The sequence below is a fragment of the Salminus brasiliensis genome, chromosome 1, assembly GCF_030463535.1.
Source record: "Salminus brasiliensis chromosome 1, fSalBra1.hap2, whole genome shotgun sequence".
NCBI classification, from domain to species: Eukaryota; Metazoa; Chordata; class Actinopteri; order Characiformes; family Bryconidae; genus Salminus; species Salminus brasiliensis.
The window spans coordinates 55,684,513-55,709,432 of NC_132878.1; the positions used below are offsets into that span (position 1 = coordinate 55,684,513).

General features: G+C 42.5%; 1 protein-coding gene across 1 annotated transcript; it reads left to right on the plus strand.

Moving 5' to 3' along the window:
* The first annotated feature begins 175 nt into the window (after nt 1-175).
* On the plus strand, nt 176-24,804 carry pinx1 (PIN2 (TERF1) interacting telomerase inhibitor 1). The gene is made up of 7 exons (XM_072696463.1): nt 176-206; nt 916-1,025; nt 1,927-2,019; nt 2,128-2,209; nt 2,679-2,768; nt 8,863-8,945; nt 23,545-24,804. Exons 1-7 carry the CDS (start codon nt 188-190, stop codon nt 24,280-24,282), a joined length of 1,215 nt encoding a protein of 404 aa, XP_072552564.1. The 5' UTR covers nt 176-187; the 3' UTR covers nt 24,283-24,804.
* The last annotated feature ends 116 nt before the right edge of the window (nt 24,805-24,920 follow it).

The window sequence follows — 24,920 nt, forward strand, 5'->3', positions numbered from 1 at the left end:
AGTAATACGATCACCTCCTTATTTAAAACACATAAATACAAAAATATCTATAAATCTGTATAATGTAAAGGGATGAATCATTCTTTTTTCATATCGGTCGGCAGAGATGTAATAAAAATGTTGCGATTACAACCAGGCATAGGGAGGAGAGCCTGGCGGCTTCGTCCACGTGTTCCAGGACCCCACGATGTCCATGCTTGCTGAACGTGAGTTAATAGTTTGTTGTACTTTATTTGTGGTTCTTCGTTGTTTTTGTGGTTTGATTATCGATGTAATCACAGAATACATGATATAAGCCAATACTTGCGATGTCAGGCTTTGATCGAGACGTTTTCATTGGTTTTAAAGCTGGTCACGAAGACTCTGTCGGTGTGTCCGGGATAGCATATGCTAGTTAGCAGTATGGTAGTGGCTCTGGTTCTGGAGCATTTACAGTATCACAGACTTTATACACACACACACACACACTCACTCACACTGCTGTACTAATCGTGCATTAGATCTTAGTTGTCAAACTACTGGGTGGCCTTAAGACTCAATATGCCTAGATAAACACATTACTTTCGTTAATTGATTAATCTGTTGTTGACAAGGGGTGGGGTAGGGAGTGAAGTTTTCACAGCTCACCTTTTAGACCATATGTAGTCCTGGATAGTCTGGTGATTTTCTTGCTGAGACACATCAGATCAAATTCTTTTAGCAAATGACCATGATGAATGGGTGTGTTTTTAAGCATGAAACTCAACATTGGTTATCACTGCCTTTACCTTGAGGGGGCTCTCTGTTAAACTGTTATGATGTTTTTTGGACTAATTACATCTCCTTCATTTCCTGCTATAGTCAGTCCTTATTGATACATACCTGTTTACCAGTTACATAAAGGTTAGTTGACTGAGACTGCTGGTGTTTTATTAGCTCGCCGAAGGCAGAAGTGGTCTGTGGACCCGAGGAACAGTGCATGGAGCAAAGATGAGTCCAAGTTCGGCCAGAAGATGCTGGAGCGAATGGGCTGGTCTAAGGGAAAGGTAATAAAGTGCTTACATTGTCACCTTAATTTATGCAGTAATAGCCAATTCTGAACACTCTGCATTATACACTATATGCCTGCACTTGTTGATTCAGGTTAATAACTGGTTATGTAATGCGTGGCTAAAACCCTGCACCTATCAATGTAAAGACGAATAAATTAAGCAGTTGGTCCCAATTTCAACATCATAATTCAGTTAACCAAGAAATTTAAGTATAATAGATAACAGTTTTTTGGTATTAGCTTTGCTAAAGAACCCTACTTAATGTCCAGTGCTTTATTTTAATGAGCACAGACTTTTACTTAGGTTACCCACATATGGATATTGTTCATTAATGGCAGGATCGTCCGTGCTGTTATTAGAGGGCAGTTGTCCTGTGCAGTTTGGTCAATTTAAATTCATCAGTTAATTAGCAGGTTAGGTATGTCTCTGACTGTCCACTGTCCTCAGCTCTTCTCTTATTGGATTCAGTTAAACCTGCTTTTAAGGGGTATCAGTAAACTGGCAACAGAGGTGCACCCCCTACTGGTCTGGCACCCATTAGCAGTTACCTTTTTTTACCTGTAAATGGCCTGACACACTTATTTTTTTATTTTTTAGACCATTCAGTCATCTTTTAAATCTTTCTTCTTTTTATTTTTTAAACAGTAGTGTATTTAACATGCAGTTTAATTGAAATGTCTAAGGATGTAAGTGAATTGGAGTTAATCATTGAGCGACTGAGAGGTTGGAATGCTTTCCCCTCTTGCTCTGAGTTTGTATATACCTTTTTCTTGCCTTGACATACTGATTTATGCAGTTTATATGACCAGAAAACTGACCCTTGCTTGATATGCCCTGATGAGGATTATTAATATCAGTGACCTAATATTGCTGCTTTGTTTTGTGCCTATATTAGGGTCTTGGCAAAAGTGAACAGGGTGCTACAGACCACATTAAAGTTAAAGTGAAGAACAACAGTTTGGGTTTAGGAGCTGCAGTCTATAACGAGGTGAGCTCTTGTATGAATCTTGTGTGAATCCTAATTCTTGTGGTCCGTCCTACGATTTTTACTCAGTAATGTTGATGGTTGAGTAATGAGTCTGATTGTGTCTTGTAGGATAACTGGATTGCCCATCAGGATGATTTTAATCAGCTTCTTGCTGACCTCAACAACTGTCATGGTCAGAGCAACACTGAAGGTAACTCCTTGATAAAGGAGCATCTTTTGGCTCTGACTGTTGTACCCATGGGCAAGGCATGCTTAACCCCTCTGTGCGTCTGAAATAGGGCTGCATCTTTAATAATGAATATATGTAAATGTGGTACTTAATCAGTAGTTGGTTATGTTTTCCCAGCAGTGCCACTTGGTGGTGCTATTGTAACACAGTGTCACAGTGGACAGGCTGTTGTATCACAGTGTGTAGTGTGACTGTGTAGTTTTCTGTTTCATAGTAAATTAAAATCAGTTGTTATACCATGCGTTATGGAAAGGAATTGAAAACACCAGCCTTAATTATCATGCATGTTATCATTTAGCCTGCTATATAATTTTTTTTTTTTTCTTCTGGGTTCTGGGCAACTGTGGTTATGAATAATGTTAAATACATGTGTTTGACACAGTCAACATTTGTGGATCCAACCTGAATTGTCATTTATTTTTGCGTACAGATGCCACCCAGGAACAGACGCAAGGTTTCAGTTTAGAGGAGAAATCAAAGACCTCCAGAAAAAGGGTCCATTACATGAAATTCACCAAAGGTAAGACACTGATTACATGCATTATTGGGTTCATTTGTCCTGTATAAAAAAAAAAAAAAAACACAGTTTTTTCTAGCTTAATTTCTTGTAAGTTTTTTTTGTTGTTTTTATTTCAGTATTTTTTTGGTTTTTACTTTTAACTGCTGATTTTTATTATTCAAGCTTTAATTTATATATTCTAACACAACAATAACAATTACTTGCTTGGTAAATGCTTGCATATACACACACAGACTGGTTCTCTGGCACATATTAGTTAAAGGGTGTGTTCACACACTGCTTTGTGGTCCATTGGGTTAATGTAAACTGATAACACTATTGGTAAATCAGCCTAATGTTCATGTTTTGGAGAAAGAACTTTAAAAGGTAAAGCTACTTCACATCACTTTAGTAGCTGATAAGTTAAATCATGCTTTGAATCATATGGAATGTTTTGCTCAGGCTTATTCAGTTTTATAATGGACCCCTCTATCTGTGCTTAATATAAGCCTGTGTTAAAGATGCCATAAAACCCTGAACTAGTCGCTGAAATCTACTTGTGCAGTTATCGACATACCCCATCTTCCTGCCTCCTTGGTTTTAGAGGGGTTGAAACTGGAGTTATTTGGCAGCAGTAGGAGCAGCAGCGCACGGGTCAATGCTGCAGTAGATCAGCTTGCCAGGACAGTGCGGTCAGCTTAACCGGAGAGCGGCCTCGAGATCAGGGAGTGGCTTACGTTGCACCTTGACAGTTAGCCAGCAACGTGCCAGGAGCTTTAAACCTTAACCAGGTTGACTTGTACAGCGTTAAACATGCACATGTTTTTACGTTGATTGGAATGTGCGAAACCACCAGGGTCAGTGACCCTAATGTGGGTCTCTCTTCATGACCTTTTCGGTGGTTGTATTTTTAGTGACTCTTGATGGTTTTGGTTTTTTGAAAAATCCCAGGAATGTGGGGAAAAGGGCTCTCATCTCTTATCACCTGACAAGTTACCGTTGCACACGGCTTAAAAGCATGACTTCCTGTTTCCTGCGAGGAGTGCTGGCCGATGCATTTACAGCTTAAAATGGCCTCAATCAGTGCCTGATGAGTCTTGCAGATAATGCTGAGTGTGGGAGTTCGATGCTGTTGTCGTCTTCACTGTGATTTCAGGCCCTTTATTTAGCTGTGAGACGGAAGGTTGCTGTCCCTATAGACAGGGTGAGCGTGGATGTGCTCAGAAATAGATAACTCATAAGGGAGAGTTCCTGTCCTCAGAAAAACTTTATTCCCGTACCTCTGCCTTGACTAACCTTTTAACCTTGTGCACTAGGGCTTCATGATGTGGATATAAAATGCAGTGTTCAATGAAGCTGTTAGATATCGTAATGACGCCGCCGTAGGGGATTAATTCTGATAAATACTGCATCTCTAGGTTACAACATGTAATCAAACCCCTCTTTTCAGCCAACAGCAAAAAAAAAAAGGCAGATTTGGAAATTCTATTCATTACGGAGATACAAGATCTTTTAAAATCTGTAATTAGATGTAAATAGAAAAGTAATATTCTCATGAAGCAAAGTCGTTAGAACACTCTATGCCATTAGCTGGTATTTTCCCCTCTTGGTTAAAAAAATCTTCTTCCAGTCTCTGACATCAACTGGGAGAAAGTGTCTCCCACTCCTCCATGCAGAATTCTTTTAGCCTCAGTTTTTAGACAGATAACTGTTAACTGTTAATAACTGTCTCATTTTTCTCAAGTGTCCTCTGATTCAATAAAGAATTTCTAGTGGATTCTATGTTTGAGAGCTTTCCAGACCCTCCTGCAGAAAAGCAACCCCCCCCAAAACCATGACATTTCCAACACAATGCTCCACAGATTAATTGATATGGGTTCTTGTGCTTAAAAGATGTCTCTGGTTTACACCAAGCATGTCCTCTGTGTCCAAATAATTCAGCTTTAGATTCATTTCTCCAAAGCACACTGTTCAAGATGTCCTAGTGTTAGTCTAGATGTTCTCTGGAAACCTTAATCTTGCTCAGATGTTGGGTTGGGTTTCTTCCTTGCACACCTCCCATGAACATCAAATGTCTTTGATCTCTTTCTAATAGTAGATGCTGTACTTTAGCTGTGGTAAGAGCTACCTGTAGATCCTGTGATGACATTTTAGGATTGTTGGAGATGTCTTTATGCATGTTGTGGTCTACTGTTGGACTGAACCTGCTAGGACGGCCTGACCTGGTCATGTTGGTCAGTTGTTGCACTTGTAAATGATTTAGCGGACAGTGGAACGGCTGACTTCTGAGATCTTTCTAAATCCCTTCCCAGACTCGTCTGCGTCTGCCACCTTCTTTCTGAAGACTTCAGAAAGCTCTTTCGGTCTCACCATGGTCATAACACTCACTTGAATTAGATAGGCTCCTCCAAAATCTCTTCTAACGATGTCCTAAACATCTGCAGCTGATGTGGTGCACCTGATTCTAAGTTTAGGCATTTGAAGTGGTAAAAAATGTGGATTTCTTTCTTTCTTTTCATGGGATATCCTATTTTTTTCACATGACTACATGACCTTCAAATATCCCAATATGAAAATATTTTATTGAATCACAATAAATTAAAGGATAAAAGGATAAAGGTGCACGTATTCGTCACTGTACAGCGTGGACTGTACAGCGAAATGTGTCCTCCGCATTTAACCCATCTGGTAGTGAACACACACTCACACACACACATGTGTTAGGGGCAGTGAGTACACACATACACCCAGAGCGGTGGGCAGCCAACTCCAGCGCCCGGGGAGCAGAGAGGGTAAAGGGCCTTGCTCAAGGGCCCAACAGTGGCAGCTTGCCGAGCCCGGGAATCGAACCCACAACCCTGTTATCGATATCCCGGCGCTCTAACCGCTGAGCCACCACTGCCCCACAATTGTTATTGTGGTAAACAATATGCCTTTATTAGTATATTGTCAGTGCTTAAAGAGCACTGATTAACTGCACGTTTCACTACAAAGTGTTTAATCAGTATTAATTTAGTGAAGTGCAGCATATTCTGATGAAAAATATGGTATGGGAAAGTATTTGGGTAGCAGTTTTTAAATTTTTTTACCCTGAATGTTGTTTGTGACAAAATATTGTGATAAATGTCATATATTATAAAAATGATATTTGTTTTTTTTCCATATCGCCCAGTTTTAATCCCAGTTTAGAAAGCCAGGGTCAAAGCGCAGGGTCAGCTATACTATGGCACCCCTGGAGGCAGAGAGGTGAACAGTGAACCCAGATATCATATCCAAACCCTGTGATCAATAACCCAACACTCTAACCACTGAATCGCCACTGCCCATGAATCGTTTCTGCCCAGTTAAGCTAGGACTTGGCTAGAGCTAACAGCTAAGAAAAGGCTAAAAGTACACCGGGGCAAAAATAGGGGGGAGAAACAGCCAAGTAAACCAGGAACAGAGAAAGCCGGAGGAAGAGCACAGGTGGTGCTGTGCTTCGTGGAGGGGAATTCAGAACAGTTGAGTATTCTATTGCTTTTAGGGGAAGACAAGCCACAGGTGTCAGTAAGCTACTTGTGGGCTGTTGAGGCTGAGGCCATCCTGTCAAGGGGCACCTTTCAAATCTGTTGTCTTGAATGCTTTTTTTTCCACCTCTCACTTAGTTTGACGTCGTAACTGTTAATAACTGATAAAGTTCATCCAGTGCATCTCGATAGAGGTAGTACTCGTGTGTCTGGTTGCCTTCGTTGCCCCCGTCTCTGGTGACATGTCGGCCCCTTTCACCTGCTGTTGGGATTAAAACTAGCAAGCAGAACCAGAACTTCAACTTTTGTCGCTTGGTTACCAGAGGAAATGCACAGATGCTAATGCGGTTCCTTAGCATTAACTGTCCAACACAAAGTGAAATACCTGGCTAATTATCATGTGTGATGTGTAAGTCCACCTCCGCAGTCTAAGGCTTACGTGTTCCTTGAAATAGGGAGAGTAACATTAGCTACGGGGCCTATGACTCATCAGATATGGTTTCTCTTGGATTTGACCTTTTTTTTTTTTTTAAAGGCACCATGATCGTGTCCCTGGCTCTTGGTATGGTGCTGTCTGCCGTGTGACCTGCTGAAATCCACGGTGAGAGTTTGTTGCCAGGTGTACCTCGTTTCACACTCTGCCAGGTAAAGGATTTAGCGGAGATAAACCAGTTACATATGTAGTCGAAGGCACCCTGTACTCAGCAGGTACTTATGCAGTGCTATATCTGCTGAGAGGCTGAGAGGGGCTATACGATGCATAGACGTGTAAGCTATTTCAGGTTGACACAAACAGGGACGCAAAGGAGGAGGACGATGACCAATAAGCTCTCTCGGGCCGTCCTAATTCATAGCCAGAGTAGCGTGCTGATAGTCTGAGCTGTATCTGTCTGGGCCAATATGAAGGAAGGCTTGTGAAGTGGCAAGATTCACCTGTGTGTCAGAATGCATCACAGATTGGTCATTATTGAATAAAGCTGGTGTCTCCTGCCCTGCTCTGTCTGGCTTTCACCCATGCGACTACCCATGCATTTCAGTGCTGGGGGGAAAGGCACTGGTGTCTCCGCTGCCCACCCCAGGCACTGGCAATGTAAACCAGTAACCCAGATTTAATTGGGTGCCCATTTATCAACAGGTCCAGAAGTTCTTGATGTGCATTGAACTGCAGTACTTCGTCTATCTGGCTGAGTAGGCCAATCCATTATATGCTGGATGCATAAACCGTTTTTGGCCAAATAATTGGCCTTTTTTATTTTTTTAAGAGCTTAGTGCGTCCTTATCATATCTGGGGAATGTTAGTTACACTGTTGTTGACTGCTCGTACAGTTCCTTCAGTTAAAGGAACACCCTGCCCCTTTACCGGGATCGTTTTCTGTCAGCGGAGAAAGCACCGCCATACTAAGAAGAAAGATTTGCGTTTGCGAGAGCATTTTTTTTTTGTTTGTTTTCTTTTCTTTGAAACGCGAGAGCACAGCTTTGATCCTATCCGGGTGTCTTTTAAGGCAGTCAATTAGTTTGCTGGTTGTCAGATTAGCAAGTCGATCCAAAAAAGCCTCTGTGATTGCTAATCTGGTTTGGCTGGAGTTCCACGGCACTCATCGCCATCTCAACGGTGACCTTGACGACTGTTCCCAACAGGATTTCCATAGCACCTCAACTGCACCAGCATACCAACACATCCTGCCAGCGGCCCACAGCCATGTTGGAAAAAAATCCTGAAAAACAAAAAAAAAAGTAAAGCCTCAAAGCCACTCTGTGTCACTGGCATATTACCCCAGTCCCCCCAGCCCCCCCCCCCAAAGCCTGAGCAAGGCTGCTGGATGCTTGTACAACATTGAAGAGGCCAAATTTGGATGACATTTGGTTTCCACTGGATCAATAGATGGCCTATGTGAGCTGGCCTTTTGTTTAGCCTCCTTACAGGATAACTTAGTTACAGGGAGGCAAGGTCTCCCCTTTGAAAGGCAGAGAGAAAAAGCGCTTACAGCAATAAATAACCCGCCGTTATCAGGGGCTGCTTGGAGGAAAAGGATGCAGCTGGACGAACAGGCCTGCAGGCCGAGACGGGCGCCCGGGCTCTCCTGGAGCCTTTGAGCCGCTGGAAAGCGGGAGGCGTGAGGCGGGGCCGCCCCTGCATCGTTTGTTTTTCTTCGGCCGTTTCATCCCCTGTGACCACGCAGCGCGCCCTCTTTTGCCTTTAAAACCTTTCCTCTCGGCAGGAGTTCAAAACTGTCCTGCGACCCTTATCCATTTAAATCAATAATTTACAGAGTTCGAACCCCCCATAGAAAAATATTCATTTGTCAACAGGTCGCAGCCGGAGACGTTTTCTTTTCATGTTGCAGAAAGCTCAGGTCTGATAAACAATGACTCCTTTTAACTACAGGAGGTTGATATTGAGCAAGAGCTCTACCAGCACTCCTGTCCATGCTCACCTCAAAATTTTCAGTGTGTGCTTTTTGTAATATGTTAACTAACGAGAAGGCTTGTATCAAAACGTAAAAAGCAATTTACTTCTGTAATTAGGTCTGCATCAGTTATCACAGACTATGTGATACATTTAAGGTCTTTTTCAAGTTCTTAAGATCTCTCTTAACCTTTTCTCACAGGAAAGGACCTCTCCAATCGCAGTGAGACAGACCTTGCTTGCATCTTTGGGAAAAGATCGAAAAAGACCAGAGATCAGGATGAGGTAAGATGGTTTTGCTTCCTGTAATCATTTCTCAAAGAATTGTTTGGACTGTCTCTTTCGTTTTTAAGTTGCCTTCCAGCACCAAGAACCACAGCTCAAATCTTTAGTCCTTTAGACCCGAGGGAATAGTAATCAAGAAGGATACAAATTTTTCACCGTGTTCTGAGTTTGAGCGATGGCTCGGCAATATTCCTGATACCACTTCACTCCAGTTTAGTCTACCTGTAAGCACCACTGACCTGCTCTGGGTCACGTGAGCCGCCCGCGGCAGGCCGTGGGCCGGTGATTAGCCATGTCATGGCGTGCAGTTGGACTCCACTCAAGGAAAGCGCACAAATCCCATTAACGGATTAACACCCCCACTCTCCCTGTCCACTCCCCCCCCCCCCCCCCCCCCCCCCCGCCTCCACCACGGTCACATCAGGTACTGCTCTTCAGTTGGCGTGCTATCCGTTACCATCCCTGGACGTTTGTTGCCTACTGTCCTTTAGGGCATGGGAACTGATGAAATGAGCAAAAGGAATTTCTGATGACTCCTTCAAATCCCTGGAAAGTTAGTTTAAAGTTTGGGGAAAGGGGGGGGTGGTTTACTCTTCCAAGTTGTGTATTTGGCTTATGTGGCTTTTTGCCTCAGTAGAGTTAACTTGGTTTAGTGGTGGCGATTCATCACATAACCAACAGGGGTCCTTATGTGTCTCAGTGTTTTTTTGCTTTGTTTTGTTTTTTTTTGTTCCTTGTCTTTAGATGGTGGTCTGCTTGATTTTACGTTCTATGTTCAGCTTGTGGCATCAAGCTCTTCTTCCTCAGGCCTTGTTTTGGGTAAATTCTTGAGCTTAAACAGTGATTTTGTTATTATTTCTTAATTAAATGAATTCCTTGACACGCAGACCGTTTGGCACTGAACCTGCAACAGACAGTTGCCAGGCTGTGAGGAATGAAGTCTATTGAAATCTCTGCTCTGTCGCTGGTTACAGGTGCTCTCCGACATTGGCTTCTGTTTTGATTTCAGCAGTGCCGTTGCTAAGCACCAATGTTTACTTGGGCGGGGGAAAAAATGAAAAAATTGCCTATAGGCAGGCTCATAAATCTTTATTTTTTTTAAATTATTTTTTTATTTTTTTGTAGTTTGCAATGTATATAGTTACTTGGCTAATCCAGCCATGCAGATCAGCTGATTGTTGCGGGTGGATATTTGCTCATTGATTGCGGTGAAGAAAGATGGCTGTGGACTGTTCGCCAAAGTACATCTGACGATGTTAAATGTGGGGAATTTATCATGCTAATGAAGGTGAAGGTAAATGAGGTTTGCAGTAAAATCCAATACATAATAATAATAACCACCAAGCAACTGGAAGAAATTGATGTTTCAAATCCTTAGTTTGCACTAAACATCCTGTTCCTCCTCCTTACCCAGCAAACACCACACAATAGCCACCGTTCCTGCTCTGCCCAAAATTGGAAATGTTAGCAATGTGTGTTTTTTTTTGTTTGTTTTTTTTTTTTTTTCTCACTCCCAGTAATCGTTTTGTTCCGGTTTGTTATTGTGCTGTTCAGAAGGGACTTCATTGACCGGATCGAAAACCAATCTGAGCAGAATCACAATGGCATCCCAGGAGGCTGTGCGGCAAGGGCTGGTGGCAAGCCCAGGAAAAGAGCGGGCAGTTAGGCCTGCAGAGGAAGCATGTGTGAGGTGGAGGTTGTATTATGTTGTGTATGTGTGTGCTCGCGAGGCATTGAGGCCAAATTATGTTTTTTTTATGTGGTACACGGGAACTGTATCTTTGACTAAGCCGCACGTACCCCTAGGCTAGTATCTCATACGAAGCAGTAGCGGGAAAGAGTTCTCGTGGCAGTGAATCACATTTTTGACTAGTGTCTGACGGGACGCGTAAAATGTTGTGGTACAATGTTTGCATAACGCTCATAATGTCAGAATACTGAGTCATTATTCTCTGTTTTAGTGTAGAGCAGGTAGAGAGTGAGGTGTTCTGCGCCGAGAGCCGTTTGTTTAGGCTCGGCTAGAAGATTGCTCGCTCCAGGTTCTGGCAGCGTTCTCGCCCACCTCTTGCACCAGGGGTTTTCCTCTCTCTTCGCTCAGCTTCCTGCCAGCCCCTTATCTCTTGTCACAGTGCTCCCTGACACACACACTCTCACACACTCACACACACACACACCATATGCACGCACATGCTCACACTCACAAAAGGCTGTCTTAACTCACCCCTGCTCCGCCGGCCACCCCGTTACTTTGAGTGCCAGTAAAGAAAGGAGCAGTGCTCAAGGAAATCATGGTTCATGTTAAGGCCTGGCCGATAATATCAGGTGGACAATAACACTGCCAGTTCTGACTTCCCACAGATTTATCATATCATTTATCCTTCATTTGATTATTACTTACTTATTTCATATCGACATGAAGAAAATGGACAGAAACCATTGACTTTTGTGGAGTTAGTGGTTTCTGTCTATCACGGCAATGCAGGTTGACCTGGTAAATGGGATTGATAAAATGTCATAGTCAAGAGTCACAGCAAAAGTTAATTAACCAAAAATGACAAAAACCTGAGAAGCTCCAACCACCTCAGGCTGCATTATTTAGGTATGTGTATTACAGAGAAGTCAGGATGTTTAAATAATTGTAAAAGTACATTTAAATGATCTTTAAAAAGATTTAAATGAACCATTCAAATTAATGTATACATAAATAGTAAATTAAGGTTCATATGCAGATTAGGTTTGAAGAACTGTGAGATCATCTAAACTCCACAATGCAGTGTAGAATCTTTCTTACATTTTGGCCAGAGGTCCTTATCTCTGTGGTCTAAAGAAGGAAGCAATGAAGGGCTACAGCAGCTAGCTAAAGGCCACCATGCTCTGGAGGAAAAGCTCTGCATTGTGCCATGCTGCCAGTATCTACGTACTGGTGAAGCTGTAAATGTAGGAAGGTGGGTCAGTCTTCTTGGTTTCAGCATCATTTAGTAAACCTATCATTTGTTCTTAGCAAACTGACTTTTCCCAAACTCACTGCAGCTGTGAAATATGATGTCTAGATTCGTCAGGCTGAGGTGAAAACAGATGATTAGCGTGTATCTGTTTTTCTTGTTGACTTTAGATTTACTGCCCCTCTCCATGTACATTTTGAGCCTCCTCTCCTATGGGTTTGTGATCCGCGTGTAAGAACTTCTCGTATTGGTTGGGCCCTGGTTCAGGAAGCACTGAGTCTGCCTTTGTTTCGTCACAGGGTTGATTTTAATGATACTTAATCTTGCCTGTCCTCAGACGGTGGGAAGAATTAAACTTGGTGCATGACAATTTTGCAAACATGGAATCTCTTAATCATAGTTCCTTGAGTAAAGCACAGGCAGACATGCTGCCTCTGTGGTGAGCTTGGATGGCCTGGCTAGGCATTAGAGGCGTCAGTGTACGCTGGGTGCAGAGACCATGTGACTGCACGAATATAACAACTGTCCATCTGCAGGCCACACTGGGAACCCTGTGGGAATCCTGCTCCAGCCCCTGCTCAGTTTTGTGCTTTTTCAGCGTAGGCACCACTTGTTCAACTCACTAATTATTAGCCAGATTTAGTAGGTGTTTTACAGAAGGGAGATCAGCAAGTTGTTTGAGTCCAGCTCTCAGTTCCCCAAATCTGTTCTGATGACTTCCAGCATGATAATGCACGATGTCACAAAACAAAAGCCATCTCAAACTGGTTTCCTGAACATGACAATAGTGAACAGTCAAGTGAGTAGATAATAAACTGGTCTCCAAACGGCATGTGGTTGACATTCTGTTTCAAAAGCAACCTCATGTAAAAATGTGGGCACCCCAAGAAATCTCAGGTGATCTTTATCAAGATCTCAGACCTTAATTAGCTTGTTATGGGTATAACTTGTTTCTTTATTAGGAAAGGTCAGGTGACTCCTCAAACTTTTGTTTCTCTGCAAAATATTTAGCAGATTTAGAGTGATGGAGCGCTGTTCTACTGTGCAGTGACACCTGCAAAAGTATTCACGAAGGAGACACTACAGATAAAGAAAATACTGCATCATCCTCCAGATGTTTTTAAAGGAAAATCTAAGCAAGCCTAATACATTTAGGAAAGTCATGTAGAACCAGTAAAGTTAAAATGGAACTGTTCGGTTGCAGTGAGCAATGTTATGTCTGCGACATGGCGGACTGATCTTGGTTTGGGCTTGTATTGCAGCCAGTGGCATGGGGATCATTTCACTCCTAGTTGGAATCAATGCTTTTTGTGCACACAAACAACTTGTCTAGCTTGTCTAGAATTATTGCCAATAGATTAGGATTCTCTGGAGCAGAAAAACATGAGGCTATTGGCACCATGCTGCCTAATGCCAGGTGTGGGCTAGAGGAGTTTAAAGCCCACCCCCCCAAGCATTGATCCTGTGGATCAGTGGAAGAACTGTGTTCTCTGGAATGACGATGCTCTATTTAATACTTTTGGGACGAGTTGGGGTGGTGATCCGTCAACATCCTGAACTTACTAATATTCTCGCTGAGTGCAGTCAGATCCTCACAGCAATGCTCCAACATCTAGTAGAAAGCCTTCTCTGGACAGACTTTTGATTTCATAAGAAACAATAAATGAGCAGATGTCCCAATACTTGTGTCCACATAGTTTGTGTACTACAAATATTGGTCATCTCCCAATGCAAAGCCTGTGCATTTCACTGATGCGTTGAATTCCAGAAGGAGCAATGCTTCAGCAACCATTATTTGCGAGGATGTCTTAGGAGGTGTTACGAGAGAGTTTTGGAGGGTGTGAATGAGTGAGGAAAGGTAGTGGCTGCCTCCTGTTTGTGATCTCTGTATTTCTTGCTGTGTTTTAGTCTCTTTCTTTTAAGATCCATCTCTCTCTCTCTCGCTCTCGCTCTCCTATCCACCCCCCCCCCCCCCCCCCCATTTCCTAGCCCTTGGGGGTTTGAGTTAGGCTGCAGGGTGGGGTGTAGGTGTGGGTTTGATTTATCTCTTGTGCCCCCTCTGCAGCCCCCTCTACTCTAGCAGGCCTGAAAGAAAGAGCAGAGTTTGCTTGAACGTAGCTTGGTTAGCCAAGCCCCAGCATTAGCTGAAATAAACCCTCCTGCCGCTGGTGAAAAATGTCCTGTGATTGGCTAATTAATCAGTCAAAAGGAGAGCGTCGCGGCCTGTGACTTGAGGGACCCTAGCGGGCGACCACTGAGGGCCTGCTGATAAATGGACTCCCGCCTGCTTCATACATCAACCAAACTTAGTCATTTTTTACCACTGCTGCACGCGTCAAAGGTGGATCATCGAGGCCTACACTTTTGGTTTTTTTTGCCAATAATTTTTTTTCTATTCGTGGAATTTTTTTGACACTATGTTTGTGCATTTGGAGTAGGTTTTAGGTTTTATTGCATAACTGAACATAAACGATTATTCTATTTTTTAATATTATTATTATTTTTCTTTGGGGCTAAAAAACTAAATTAATTGCCTGTTTTTTCATTGAGATTTGAAGCCACTAAAATCCAGGAAATACACCTAAAACTTTGTAGAATTATATTGTGAAAAATATTGTAACTCTGCCCTTACCTTAGCTTAATTCAGCTCATAATTGTAGAAGTGATGACAAGTGTTTGTTTGTTTGTTTATTTATTTATTTATTTATTGATTTATTTGGCAACTTGTTGCTAGATTCTTGATCAAAATCTATTGTGACTCTCAACTAAAGTGATTTAAAGATTTATTATTATTAATATTATTATTATTATTGTTATTTACTCATTTACAAATTAGCTGAACATACCAATATAATTAGTTTATAAAAATCTTAACACTAATTAGTTTAGATATTTTAATAACTAGTTAAAAATGCTTTATTAGGAGAAACACTGACCAGGTCAGAGTTTCGTACCTCACCTCGGATCTCTTACGTTTGCTAGCAGGGGTCGTTGTAACCCTCTGCGCCTCTCTCACTCCCACACTCGTGCTGTCACAAAGCCACAGGATCAGCGGGTGGCACTTGTAGCCACTCGGAGTCCACCCACGCCCGCCCTCATGAAGAATCACCCGACGGCTTGTTCGCACGTTCCCTCGATGAGGCCTCGTCCCCAAATGAGGAGATATCGAATCAGCCTGCCCGTTTGGCAGATGTGGCAAAGGGACAGGGGGGCAGCACAGTCATGGGACACCAGGGAGACCCCCGTGGGCAGGGCAGAATACTGAATCGTTGCTGACGATGCAGAACTTTATTTCCTCCTAAAGCAAAAGTCGCCGGTGCTCTTAAAGCATCACCAAGAAATTCCTGCGTTTAGGGCATCACTGTACATAGAGTGTGAGAAATCTGATGTAGTGATTGCACTGATTTTACTAAATTTAACAAAGCATAATTTTATGTGATGTAATGATAATTAAGTATTAGAAGTATATGCATAGATTTGTCATTTTACTTTGAGAAATCGTTCATTTTTGTCAAATGAACAGTTTTAAGTGATAATTGTGGATAAATTTACTCTTATTCAGAGACCTTTCTTTAAACACATGCATGTAGTTTTATACTTCCAGAATCAAAAATGAAGGTGCTACAAAGAGTTGTTTGAAAGATGACATAGACGAACCATTTTTGTAGAGATGAGCTTGTGAAGAACCCTCAAATTGGTGAAGACATTTTAAATGCATTTTTTTTTAAGTGGTTCTTCTATGCCATCACTCTACATACCCTTTGTTTCACCTTTGTTTTTACCAGTGTAAAAAATGGGTTTTTATATACTTTAGTCTGGATTTACAATCATTTACCTTGACTATTGTGCTTCCTATGTTCTCGCAGAAAGGCTGACCCATGAGGCTAAATGTATGACATACAGTTATTAGCAAAATTGGCAGTGTTTTTTTTTTTTTTTTTTTTTTTCCTTTCCCCTTCCCCATCCGAGTTTTGCATTGTGCAGACACACTGTGTCTGCAGTCATTTCTTGCTTGCGTCTTCGTTTTTCCCCAGACCTATTTATTTTATGTTGTGTAAATAAAGGGTACCATGTAATTGCCATTATCTGGCCTGTAGAAAAAAATTGATGACCAATCAAGTCTTTGACCGTAATGGGGTGTTTGTGAGCTCATGAGTGGGCGGTAAGGTAAATGTGCGCGAACATGTGATCCAGCGTGTTTAGCTTGTGTGGCAATGCGGTAACCGACCACTTGCACTCAAAAGGCATGTTTTGTTTGAAGTCAGGGAGCCTTAATTCGCTATCAGATAACATCTAATTGCCTCAAACAAAAGCGAGGCCTCCCTCATGCTGTTGACAGGGTGCTGTTGCTGCCGCCACGGAATAATAGAGAAACGGGCCAAAGTGAGAACCGCCCTGACCTCCCCTCCCCTTCCCTCCTCTACCCTCTACCCACCTCCCCCCTCCCCTGCCCCCTGCCTCCAATAGCTCACTCTGTGGCTGTCTGACTGTGCCAGCCTGCTGACACATATGGATTAGTGCTGTTGAAGAAAAAGAGAAGAAGGGGGTTTAAAAAAAGGGAAAAAAAGGAAAAGAAAGAGGCAGAACTGTAACAGAAACTGCCGTGTGGTGCGATAGCTGCAGGCCCGGGCAGGACTGCCCTGCCAGGGTGATTACAGCGCAGTGGAGGAAGCTAACTGCCTGCCGCTCCTCAGAGCCGCTGCTGTTGCGGAGGCCCCGGCTCGTGTTTAATCACTGCCCTTTTTAATCGAATAAATCACGGCCGGCGTGGAGAGTAAACGGCGCCTCCTCCATCTTGGGGCTGACACATCAGCTCCTCGGGGGGCATGGAAAGGCAAGCACTTTACAATGTAAAGCAAGCAGAGTTTAGCGATGATGCCCTATGCAGAGTGTTGTCGCCATTTGTTTCTGGTGATAAGCAATGCAAGCAGCTTCAGCAGAGGCCTGCCTCGCGAAGACACAGACAGTGTGCTTTATTTTCCCCCCCTTTATTTATTTATTTTTTCAGCTTTCCTTTCCTTTTTTTTTTTTTATAACCATTTTTCAGATTAATTGGCTGTGTTAATGAGCCTGTATTAAAGTTAAGGTAATATGTAATTTATGTTTTCATAAAAACATACAAAGCTCCTCTTGTTGAGCTGTCGTCATGTCATTTTAATGTAAACCGAAATCGCTTTCTGTGCATTATCCTCACCATTGTTGGATGGCACCCTGAAGAGCTTGTCCCACATTATTCTTCTCTTTCAAATCCTTCATTTACCTCCTTTTCCTGAGAATGGCCCTTTTTACATATGCTTAATCAGAAAATATTAGATCATTTTTGGGCTGTCTGTGACCGTGATGGAACTTGGGATTCCTCTGAGGAAGGTCAAAATCACACAGGGTAATTGACTCCGTTGGTTTGGTTCCATCTGATAATTTCATGGTCATTTAGTATCTTGTAATATCAGATGTTAAGGTCCCAATTAGACCGGGCGGAGCACTGTATTGCGTGGGAGCCACCTGTTTTGCTGTCCACCCACGTGAGTGGTATGAAGGATGGCGCGGCAGCCCCCTCTCCTCATCAGGGAGGGGCAGCTGGGCAATCTTGCACCCGATCCATACACCCAGGCCACTGCCAAATTTATAATAGTGGCAGGACAATGAAAACACACTCGCACAGTCAGCCCTCTACCCAATATTGGCCCAATATTAGCGATCAGCCGGTGCCAGTAATGGGCCCCGGTTCAGATTTGTTTAGCATACGCCTATCGTAGCTCAGAACCCTCAAAGGACGCTTAATGCCGACATCCTGCTATGTTTTTCACATAGTTGGTGATTGATTGGACTTGAACCACAGAGTGAAAAAGTGGGACGCATTTATCTACTGCCTTTCCCCCTCTAAAGCTCAGGGAGCTAACATGTCTTTGCATGTTATATCAAGCTCATCTCTTTCTCATTTACACATGTATAGCGGGTCCTAGCCCGTCGACTAGACCAGTGAAGTTCCGCACAAGACTTTGAGAAGTACTCTGCAGATAAAGCATAATAGATGAATGGAAGGGCTGTGAGGAGGGAGCATATCGTTGCGGTTGCAGAAACATTTTCTTTTCATTTTTGTTTGTTTTTCTTGTCACTTTTGGACATATGTGCAGGTTGTGCCAAGAATAATGATGAATGGACCAATAGAAATGCACCAAAAAAACTTACTTGGAGTACAATCTTTTTACATTGAGTTCAAGATTTTTTTAATCCTTTTTGGCAAAGTTCTTTGCATGACATTGGTGATTTGAAGACCTATTAAGATGGTATCAAAAACATGGAAAAGCACACACCTTTACCACAAATGGCTTGACTTTCCTTTTTTTAATAATATTAACACACCCTCTGTAGCTTCACAACATAAAAAAACATAGAAATAAATAATTAGTAATTCTGTGCAAAAGTTGGACCACCTTAGAAAGTCAGGACATGTCATTGTCTACTGACAAGATTTCTATCATGTTTAAGGACTGTGGGGGTCCCTCCCAGAAGCTTTAGGTGGTCAGTGGTAGACTTTGAGGTGTATTTCCTGCATTATCCTGTTGTAGAAGCCACCCTCTTTTCAGCTTTAGCCTTTGAACAGATTATTTTGTGTATTCCATTCTTCCCTCAATGCGTGCAACATCTGAACCCCTAAACATGATGGATCCACCCTATGCTGGCAAGTTGTTCTTTTCATGAAACACGGTTCCTATTTTTTCTCCAAGTGTACCATTGCCGGTTGTGGTCAAAATGTTCTATTTTAAAATAGTCAGTCTACATCCTTTGTATCCTTGTTTAAAATGTGAGGACCTCTCTCTCTTTCTCCCTCACCTGGTGATGCTCTTAAATATAGCACTGTATCTTTGCACTAGTTCTCCACCATATGCAGTCTTTAGTCCCCGGACACTAGAAGTTCTCATTGCTGACACAGCATTCGCAATGCTAAACTAGCATAGTCTTTATGCAGCGAGGAATATTGCTTCTCTTTCATAAATTAGGGAGACGCTGTGACATAGCACAGAGTTGGAGAAATTTGTTGCCGTTTTCAGCAGCAAATTACAGAGCACTACTAATTTTTTTTTTTTTTTGTGTGTGTGTGTGTGTGTAAAAAAACACAGCCAGTCGCATTTCATCATAAAAGTGCTTGCCTTCCTCTGCTGCCGCTTGTTGGCAGTGGTTGGTGTGGTCCTGTTTTCGGCCTTTAAATTGTCCCTCCGTTCCTCCTTTTTGGCTGTCCCAAGTCCCAGAGCTGCTCCTTTGGAAACCCCCCCCCCTCCCACAAACACCCCCTGAAAGGCCTGTGCCTGGGGATCGGCGAGCAGGAAAGAGCCGGTGGCCTGCACTGCTGGGGCCTTATCTTAGCCTTGCACACGGCAGTGGGGAACGTATCCTCTTCCTGGGGCCTCCCCAGCTGCCAGGAGTAGCGTGAAAGTGAGGGACAGGGAGGAGAAATGGAGAGAAGGAACCAAAAGAAGAAGCAGAAGACTGAGTGGACAGTGGGCAGAAGTGAAAGGTAGATGGGCTCTGTGGAGGTTTCTTGTTGTTTGTTTGTCAATGGGGACCTCTTAGTCACTTAAGCACAGTCATGTAAGCGGGGGTGGGGGTGGGGGGGGGGGGTGGTTTACACCGCCTGTGTGTCAGCGTGCCTGCACGTTCCATGCTTTTGTTTGTTTGCACAGCGTGTGTGTGTGTGTGTGTGTGTGTGTGTGTGTGTGTGTGTGTGTGTGTGTGTGTGTGTGTGTGTGTGTGTGTGTGTGGCACAAGCTGGTCCCTGCTCAGCAATGCTGAGGGAGCGCTACCAACAGCACTCCTTTCGCCACATTAGAGAGATAAGGCTAATGGAGGTCCCCAGGCGGGGCCCAACGCGCAACCACACACACACTCTCGCGCACACACACAGCATCACCATGGCTCTCTGATGAAGAGGATTTCCCCGCTCACTTCATCTCTCTTCATCTCTTCCCTCTCTTCCTCCTTTTCCCCTCCTGAGAGTAATTTCACAGTTCACTCTTAAAATGCCCCCCAGACGTTCCACTAAGCCCCAGCTACATGCTGCTTGCCTAGCCCATCACTTCTACACCTCACTCTCACTCTCTGCCACTGCCCAAACCAGAGGGAATGCTATTGTGCAAGAACTGGGAATTATAGATTTTTTTTTTTCTTTTCTGGAGGAAAAAGTGGAAAAGTTTTCTTCTAATGAGCCTACATCTGCAGTTCTCCACTTCCAGCCCTTGCAACTGGACAACTTTCAAGGCAAGGTCTGAAGCAGCAGCTTTTAATGGAGATGACTCCAGTGTTCAGCACACAAATTATGTTGAACCGTGCAATACAAGTGTTTCGTATGTTCTCTAGCCTGGCTGTCCTCATAATTGGCCAGCAGATCAAGCTTGGTTAAAAATACAGCAAAGAATTCACATACAATTTAATGCAAAAGTTTGGGTATAGTAAACATGGCCTCTGTAGCTTTATACCGTTTTTAAAAAAAAAACAAAAAAACAAAACAAAAGAAATGATAAATGCGAAAGTCAGGGGACAGTGAGGGTCATAGCAGAAGTCTCACTTTGTGTCTATTCAGGTAGTCCATGGTGGACTTTGAGGTGTATTTTGATCCTTGTCCTGTTGAAGAAGCCACACTCTTTTCAGCTTCAGCCTTTTAACTAAGAGTTTTGTGGCATTCATTTTTCTCTCCATCCATGCCGCTGGCTGCAACTCAACCCCAAAGCATGATGGATCCACCCTATGCTTCACAGTTGGCAAGTTGATCTTGTCATGAAACTATATATATATATATATATATATATATATATATATATATATATATATATATTTTTTTTTTTTTTTTTTTTTTTTTTTTTCCTCCAAATGTACCATTGGCCAAAATGTTCTATTCATAGAATAGAAGTTCTATTAGGAATTTTACAGACGATCTGGATCATTTTTAAATATTGAATTTTGTGATCAGTAAGGTTTGTGTTCTATGAATTTTATACAAGCGACGGTGCACAGCGTCTTAGCTAAACCTTTGTACAGCTTGTTTTCTCTCATGCAGGGGTTTTGATTTGCTTGTCTTTCCAACATGCAAGTCATTTTCTCTGAATTCTTTATGGTCTCCCATCTTGACCTCCGAAGTTCCCCTGAACAATCAGTTCTTAGTTACATTCTGCACTGTAGAAAGCACAAGCTGGAAACGCATGTTCAGAGTAACTGTAAAAATACAGTATTTTATCCTTTAAGCAATGATCTAGAAGAGCTTCTTTTGGTTCTCTAAAGCAGTGGTCTTCAAACTGGTCCTCAGGGACTGCAAATGTCCAGACGCTCTATTTCAATGTGTGGCGCAATGGACCATATGTGGATGGTGGCCCCTCAGGGCTGGTTTGAGAACCACTACCCTAACCACCACCTTTTAAAAGGACCGTTATGTGTTCATGTGAGTAATGGTTTTAGTAGATTGTTTTTCGTAGATGAACATTTGTGCATGATGGATCCGGCTACAGCGCTGTGTGTAGTGCTGTGTAAGTCTCTAAGATTGAATAAGGCATAGAAAAGTGTTATTTGTTACACACTGGCTGTTCCAGTTTTTTTCCTAAGGTCCCGTGATGGGACTTTTGAAAAATGCCATTTTCTTGGCTGCCTGTGACATAATGTAGAGCTGGGCTGTTGTTTAGCACAGGCTTCAGAGTGGGTATTCTTCACCCCAAATCATTATGCATTGAGCAGCCCATTAGCGAAATGAAGACGAATGGGCCAGAGGTGCTGCAGTGACTAAGTGCTGGCTGGGCTCACTGTAGTCCAAAGTGCGCCTCTGTGGTCTTCTCAACATAGTCAGCGTATACCGCCTTGTGGCCCGCTGTGATTGGGCAGGGTTTTGTTCTTCACGAATAATCACATGCGTCTGCACCACCGAAATACTGACGCACACTCATCCGTCAAATTTCTCTCTACAATCATTACAATATGAGCTATTTACACACCTGTGTAGTGCGTACACACTTGCCAGATATTCTAGCAATGGACTTAGCAGACAAGAAAGAAAGCATAAAAGCTTTCAAATGAACATTATGTAAATTACCTGTGAAGGCTATACAAACTACCTGAGAGATTATGTAATGTAATGTAATTAATAAAGCAAAACTACATTTAATAAAGGGGCTAATTGAGAAGAATGTATTGAAAGTGTCTGTCTGAATTTTTCTAGGGAGAGAGGTCATTAAATCTGTGGCTCACGAGCAAACCCAGCATGCTTACACGCTTGATTGTGTTCAGGATCATTTTAAATTTTACCCTCAAAGAAATGAGTAGTCAGAAGTCATTGCAGGTGAAATGTATTAATTCTCCTTTTTTTGGTAAGTGCTCTGTACTAGTTGCAGATATTTGGGCGATCCTTTTTAAAGTTATGCTTTCTGTCTAAATAAATAAAGATTGATTTACATTTTGAATGTATATATATTTTGTGACTGTGAGTGTATATATTGCTGCTGTTGTAGTACAGTCTAGAATGTACACTGTAAGATCCTAGATATGATCAAGGATGGCTGTATTCACTGATATGGCCTGGTGGCAGGGTGCACGAAGAGAGTGATGGTACAGTATACTATAGCCACAAAACTGTAGCCCCTCATGTCTTTTCCAGTGCAATGCAACTGTACTGTACCTAAGTACCCATGCTAATTTTGGTTACCTCTCATTCCCCCTCTCCATCCTACGTGGGTTTACCAGTTAGCTGTGTAGCTACTGCTAGTCTTGGAACACTTCTACATCATTAAACCTGTTTTAGCGCTGTGCACACTCTGTGTCTCCCTGGATGCTAAAACCAGCTTGGCTAAATGATGAATGATGGTTGTTGTATGGGGGTAAAGAAGTCGATCCCCCCGACACAATGGCTCTCAAAGCAGCGGGAGAGAACCCGTTTCTAGTTTCATGGGTACTGTTTTATAATGCATTGTATCGCCCTTCCCAGTGGGAAAAACACTATCCTTGCGGTACCTTGCTAAAACTACATAGACATGGTTATCTTGGCAGACATTTTAATTATTAATAATGTAAATCATTTAATGTGTCATGCCATAAACCTTGTATCTCCATGTTTCCCCATTTTGACACATGGCGGCAGTTCTTTCCATAATGCCAACACTTTTTGTAATGAATGGGCCAATAGAAATAATCCAAAATGACTTGGAATAAAAACCTTTAATGTAACTGAATGTAAAAGTTAAAGTTTTTCCCTTCTTCTGTAAAGTTGTCATTTTGGAAAAGGTTCTTATGATTTCATAGCTGCAAGTCTTCTAAAGAGAGATTGCTACTTAATTTATTGCACGTCCTCTTTGGGAGTGGTAGGGTGTGGGTGTGTATGGGGCAGGTTAAGCTCAGTGCTGCCATGTCTGCATTTGGTTGCATTGTCCACTTTGATGTATTTTTTTTACTTCTCTTCTGTAAGTGAGGATTTTGTGATGTAGTCTCCACATATAACCTGTCTGGTTCTGTGTGTGCGTTTTTATCCTAAAAGACATTATATCGACTGTCTGTCTGTGTCACAAACCACACATTACCAAGCTACTAGTATGTCAGATGAGTACACCACCTCTTATTACAGGTGCTGTGCCTGTTTTGAAAATGTCTCGTCATTCTAAAACGTTTGTCTGTTTTGACTTCTGCAGGGAAGCAGTGGTCCTGATTCTCAAGAAGAGAAAGAACAAGACAACAATGAAGAGGACAAAGACCAGCCCTCCAACACGGAGCTGGAACTCAACACTGTGACCAGCACACTGACCATGCAGGAATACTTTGCACAGCGGATGGCTCAGTTAAAGAAAGGCCAGTCTGCCGCCTACTCTCCGGCAGCCAGCAGCAAACCGCAGTCTCCATCAGCTCCGTCTGCATCCACAGAGGATTCTCCCAACACCAGCGATGTGGAACAGAGTAGGAAGAAGAAGAAGAAAAAGAAGAGAAAGGATGACGGACAGGAGGATGAGGAAAAGGTAAAAGAAACTGAGGAACTCCATTTGACAGAGGTTGTTGATACAGAGCAGGATCCTTCAGAGAGGAAGAAGAAAAAGAAGAAGAAACGAGAAGCTAGAGAGGATACAGCAGAGGAATGCAGCGTCCCTACAGCAGTAGACAACTCGTCTGGAGATATAGCGGCCCTCTCTACGCATAAGAAGAAGAAAAATAAGAAGAATAAACTGAAAGGCAAAGAAGAACCTACTCAAACACCTACAGATTCAGCCAATGAACATGATGCAACTGAAAATGTAATGGACACTGAGCTTTCTGATAAAAAGAAGAAGAAGAGGAAGCGGAGAGAACATTTAGAACAGTTGGATGAGCAGGCAGAAGAAGTAGTTGAGAAAAAGAAACCCAAAAAGGACAAGAAAAGGAAGAAATCGGATAATTAAGGCATTAAACTGATAACTCAATGTTTGCGTCTCCATGAATTTTAAGTGGCGCTTAAATCTCTAAAAATGAGCAGCAATTATGCTCACATGATTTAATATTTTTTTAGAACCCCCTGTGTACTTTATACCATCAATAACATTCTCTATTAAAATGTCCCTCAAAAGTCAAGTCTGGTTAACTTTGTATGGTGCCTGTACTGGTAGAAATGACGCGCCGGCACATTTAGTAAGATTTTGCCTGTAAGCACTTGAAAGTTCTAGAAAAATAAATCACTGCCTTCTTTAACGTGAAGCTTCTGTTTGGATGTCTATATACGTAAAGGAAGATTTATAGAGAGTCTGGGGCTTCGTTTGATAGTCAGAGTTTTAGTAATACAGAAAATGTGACTTAGCAGTGTGGTAAGCTGTTAAAAGGGTGATACTTCTTGCTTACACAGATTGCTCTTCCTGGTGTTATGTTTAAGGCATTGTATCCCACACCTCCAAAACTCACCATTACATTAAAAACAAGTCATTTTTTGACACGCGTCCTTTGTGCAATGCTGTCAAACCTGCTCTGGAACAGTGAATACACAGTGAAAAACCCAGAACTGCTGTTCAAATAGATGGGGGATTTTTTTTTTTCCCTGAGCATAAAA